The sequence below is a fragment of the Camelus dromedarius genome, chromosome 8, assembly GCF_036321535.1.
Source record: "Camelus dromedarius isolate mCamDro1 chromosome 8, mCamDro1.pat, whole genome shotgun sequence".
NCBI classification, from domain to species: Eukaryota; Metazoa; Chordata; class Mammalia; order Artiodactyla; family Camelidae; genus Camelus; species Camelus dromedarius.
In genome coordinates this window covers 76,758,484-76,763,617 of record NC_087443.1, presented here as the reverse complement: position 1 = coordinate 76,763,617, position 5,134 = coordinate 76,758,484, and the positions used below count along the sequence as shown (strand labels likewise).

General features: G+C 54.0%; 1 protein-coding gene across 1 annotated transcript; it reads left to right on the top strand.

Moving 5' to 3' along the window:
* The first annotated feature begins 323 nt into the window (after window positions 1-323).
* On the top strand, window positions 324-2,922 carry NKX1-2 (NK1 homeobox 2). Its single transcript, XM_031461958.2, has 2 exons — window positions 324-537; window positions 2,198-2,922. The coding sequence occupies exons 1-2, from the start codon at window positions 324-326 to the stop codon at window positions 2,920-2,922; spliced, it is 939 nt and encodes a 312-aa protein (XP_031317818.2).
* The last annotated feature ends 2,212 nt before the right edge of the window (window positions 2,923-5,134 follow it).

Here is a 5,134-nt window from a genome sequence, read left to right as displayed (position 1 = left end):
CTGTCCGGCCGGGCGCGCGCACCGGGCGCAGCAAGGCGCCCCCTCGCCTGGGCAAGAAGGCCCCGCAAGGCGCGGGGCAGTCTTGGGGCTGCTGCGGGAGCGCCCTGCACGTGGAGGGGACCTGGGTAGTGCAAGTGCCAATCCGCGCGCAGCACCCCGCGGCTCTCTCCCCGCTCCGCCTCCAAGCCCCCCTCCCCAGCTTCACTTGGCCGCCTCGACCTTCCTAGCGGCTGAGAGTTGCCGCCGAGTCACAGGCGAAGGCAAGCCTGAGCGAGGCCACCCCGGACCCCGCGCAGCCGGCCTCCGGCCTGCGGGCGGCGGGCATGCTGGCATGGCAGGACGGCGGGGCCAAGGCGGCTCCTTCCCACCACAAGATCTCCTTCTCCGTTCTGGACATCCTGGATCCTCAGAAATTTACCCGCGCTGCGCTCCCGGCCATGCGCCCTACTCCCCTGGAAGCCAAGAAAAGTTTGGCAGAGGCGGAAGCAGGGAACGACGCCAGCCAGGGGGACCCGGCTGGGCAGCGAGAGATGCCTGGTAAGGATGCGAATTGGCGCACAGCCCTGGAAAGCCCCAGCCTAGATGATGCGATGGTAAGGCGGGGGATTGGGGGGGGACAGCTGTGGACCGGTGAGTAGCCCTTAGAGGCATCTTCCCCAACGCGAGAAGGCGTATAGGACGAGTCGTGAAGTGCAGCCCCTGTCTCGTAATTAAGCTGAGGTTAAAAAGAAGGCCCCTAGCATCACGGGTCAGGGATTTACCACCGAAGCCTGTCCCTGCTCACCTGCTAAGCGAGTAAGCAGTCCAGCTCTGATTTACTCTGAGTGGAAACTAATAGTTACACAGCACCCACCTTATCCAGGCTCATTCATTTATTGGGCATGTAATGCGCCTGCCACATTCCAGGACCTGGGCTAGAGACTGGGATGAAAGTCATGAAAAACTTCAGAACCTGCGAGGTAGACAGCATCACCTCCACTTTCTGGATCAGGGGGCTGAGGCTAAATCATGTGTCCAGGGTCTTAGCAGGCTGTGAGGTCCGGTTTAGAAACCCAGTGCCCACTTCCAACCATCCAAATACAGCTGTAGAGACTCCGCCCTACATGCTCACTCGCCCCAGATCCTGTCTTCGACTAGGCTGGGGTTGGGGTAGGTGGGGTGGGGTGATAGGATGCTTTTGGTCCTTTCTCCCGGAAACCCTTTTTGACTTAACTCCTAACTTCGGTGGACACCTGATGAGGGGTCCAGGAAAGTTTGTGCCTGAAAGGAAAGACAAAAGATAGCAGGACTCAAGCTGGGTAAGGCACGAAGTTCCCTGGAGGGACGCCAAAGGTCAGAGGCACTGATCTGGGAGAGGCTTGATATCTCGGCCTCCCGCCCCGCTCACTTCTCCTCCCCAAGTTTTGTGGTGATTGTCTGGGGCTCTTGGCGCCTCTGGCGGCTGGGCTTGGGCCTGGATGGTCCGCCTGGTAATTGTTCGGATCGCCCCTCGCAGGGGCTGAGCTCCCCTTCCCCCACCCCCATGATCGATATTCTATTACTGGCGCCTGCATATCTCCTGCCCGCAGCTTGCGGGTACCGACTTCAAACCCCCTTTCCCTGTCTGATCCTAATATTGTTCGATTAAAACTTACCTTTAATAGATGACATCTATCGATCCGGCCCCGCACAAATCTGAAACTCCATTAACACGGCAGGAGAGAGAAGATGGGAAAGAGAGAATTTCACTTTAAAAGAGAGGAGGGGGCGCTTAATAACTTCATTTTTAATTGCTAGGAGTTCCAGGCCAAAATAGGCTTCTAGGGACTGGGAGATACAGCCCTAAACGCACTTGACATCTTGATGCCTTAATGTACAACGATACTATAAGGTTGTCCAACCTTATGGTAGTTATTTTTTCTTAATGCGGGGTGTCATTCATTCATTCATTCATTCAAAATACACTTCTTAGACGTCTACTACGTGGTAGATGAGTAAAGGGACACTGCACCCCTAAACCCCAACTCCTGGGAAGGACTTGCAACTCTATGCGGTCCTGGGGATGGGGGGGGGTGGTATCGGGTAGCGGGGAGAAGGGCAAAGCTGAGGTCTGGATTGGGGAGAGAGCTGCATGCTCTGAGGAGGATAAGGAAAGGTCTGTGGACCCGGAAGGGCCGGGTCGTTCCGGGCTCCTGATCACGGTCCCCTTCTTCTCTAGATGCTGCGGGCCGAGGCGCGGGCGCGGCGTCCCCCCTGGAGGGCTCGGAGGCGGAGGACGCGGAGGAGGAGGAGGACGTGGAGGACGTGGGGAGGCGGCGGCCGCAGCGGGCCGCGCGCCTGCAGGCGGGCCCCGCGCGCTCCCCCGAGGCGCGGGCCGAGGCACTGGCGGCGGCGGAACGCAGCACGTGCGGCCTCGCGGCCTCCCCAGGCTCGCCCGGCTCCCCACGGCCCCGGCGCCGGCGAGCCGAGCCCAACTGCGCCAAGCCGCGGCGCGCGCGCACCGCCTTCACCTACGAGCAGCTTGTGGCCTTGGAGAACAAGTTCCGGGCGACGCGCTATCTGTCTGTGTGCGAGCGCCTGAACCTCGCGCTGTCGCTCAGCCTCACTGAGACGCAGGTCAAAATTTGGTTCCAGAACCGCAGGACCAAGTGGAAGAAGCAAAACCCCGGCGCCGAGGGCGCGGCGCAGGTGGGAGGTGGCGCGCCCCAACCCGGAGCGCCCGGGGCTGCGGCTGGGGCGGGCGGCAGCGGCGCGGGGGGCAGTCCAGGTCCGCCCGGCCCGGGCGCGCTGCCTTTCCAGACTTTCCCCTCATACTCCACGGCAAGCGTCCTCTTCCCCACCGCCACCTCCTTCCCGCTGACGGCCGCCGCCGCCTCCGGGGGCTCCTTCGCGCCCTTCCTCGGGCCCTCCTACTTGACCCCTTTCTACGCCCCTCATCTGTGAACCCGGAGCCCCTCGGGCCCCACTTCGTCAGGACTCACGAGTCACTGGAGTGGACTTGTGGTCCCCACCCCGCGGAGCTGCACCGATGCGCAGGGACCGCCCCCTCCCGGTGCGCGGGTGTCTGCACGCCCCTTCCATTCCAAACTGCCAGGAGGCGCCGCCAGAGGGCCGGGAGAGGCCGCCCGCCGACTCCCAGCCGCGCGCCTTCCCGCCGCGCGGAACCCCTGAATCCACGCGGTCCATGAGAGGGGGCCAAGGATCTGCCATCTTTAAGTGTCCAGAGACTGAGGCTGTTCTCAAGCCTTCCCGTTTATGGACCTTGTTCTTCACTTTTGGTCAGGCTTAATTCCGTTCAAGGGCTCTTTTTGAGGGCCTGGGTATTCCGCGCGGGGCTCACAGAGCGGCGGGGATGGAGGCACCCGGAGCCAAGCCCCGCCCTCCAGTTGCTCAAACCTAGGGTGTAATTTTCAAAGATTTTGGCTCACTCAGAGGGTAAGGCGCTTTCCCTTCTCAAAGCAGACTGTTTCCCATTTCATACTTAATTATTGGCCCAAACCCAGCGATTCCTCCCAAATACTGAACAAAGTTGGAGAGAGCTGAGTCTGTGAACCACACTGCCGCCGTGAAATGGACAATTTTTTAAATGCATAAAACTCTACATTTTTAGATCTTCATTTAAGATTCGGACTTGAGCGCAATTCTTGTTCCAAGCAGTCTCTCCACAGGCTATTCCTGAGAAAATGGGTACCTTATTTTTCTGAGAAGACCAGAAATTCGTGCTGGGAAATGCAACACCTATATAGCTAGACTTGCCTGCTAAAGTAGTTCAGCACCACTGCAAGTTTTGAGAGCAGCTTTGACAAACCACGGCAGTGGCCCCAAAGGCATAAAAATGATTAACAAAGGGACCAATGGCTCAGCTAAAATCTTGAGGTCTGTGCATGAGACTGCCCATCTTGATTTGCAGTATTTGATCCTGTAAAACTTCGGTCCTGGCTAATGTCTCTGTCCCGGTAAGTCCTAGGCTTTCAACAGTGATCAAAGCTGGGGGAGAGTTAGCTTCTCCAGCACACACGGCGTCATGAATTGGACTTTTATTTCTTTTTTTTTATATAAGCACAAACTCAACATTATTAGAGCTTCATCTAAGATTCTGACTTGAAAGATACTCTGTTCCACACAGACTCTCCGTGATGGTATGGTGAACAAGCAAAAGGTTGTAAGGGGCTGTGAAAGAAATAATTATTGGGTGTAACAAGCTACCATGGAAGTAAAAAGTATTTTCATAATTGATTCAACTGCAAGAACTTAATATATGGACGTGAATTCTGCTAATTTTATTATCTCCCTAAAGAATTAGTTCTATAAAATTCTCTTGCCAGCTTTGTTTGGAATACTCTTCCTTTAGTTTTTTATGTAAAATGATTTGCAGCCCATATCTCAGAAACCCAGACTGCCCAACTAGGTCATGTATGTTTCACTCTCACCTTTATTTGATGACTTGAGGCCCGGAAATATCTATATGGATACCATATTCCTTGCTATTTCTTGGCATCCCATGTCATTAATAGTTAAATTTAATGATCAATGGCTTCTTATAAAGTAAAAGCACACTGTTTGGTATTATGAACTTGAAATAGCTACTTGTATTATTAGGATGAGAAAATACCCTCCCTTTCTTACAAATTAAATGAAGACTTCATATTCATGTGACTCTCATAAGATCTGAGAATATGTATTATTTAATTATAATTTATTAATTAGACTCTTTTCCCTCTATTCTAGAGAAGAAAAGTGTCCCCAAACAAGGCATTATAATTTTCTAAAAGACAACGGATGCCAGATGTAGTAGAAAATATTATTCACTTTGCATGTTGATAAACACTCCCTCAGTGACTATTCCTTGGTTTCTCAAAAGCAACATTCCACGTATCATGAACAGGCAATTCAAGTGCACAGAGGCAAGATATGTAACAAAGAAGCCGAATTTCTGTAAGACATGGGAAACATTCCATTCCTCTCAGATACCAGAATCCAGAAGACTCCAGTTGAAGAGAGGAACTAGGGAGGGAAGTGGGAGGCTTATCTGTCTGTGGACTAGCATGAAGTTCTGTAATTCCTGACCTTTGTCGTTTCTACACGTTTTAACGAGTAATGCTCAAAGTATGTGACTTTGGACTTCTGCTGCTTTAAAAGGCCCAGTGGCTTTCCA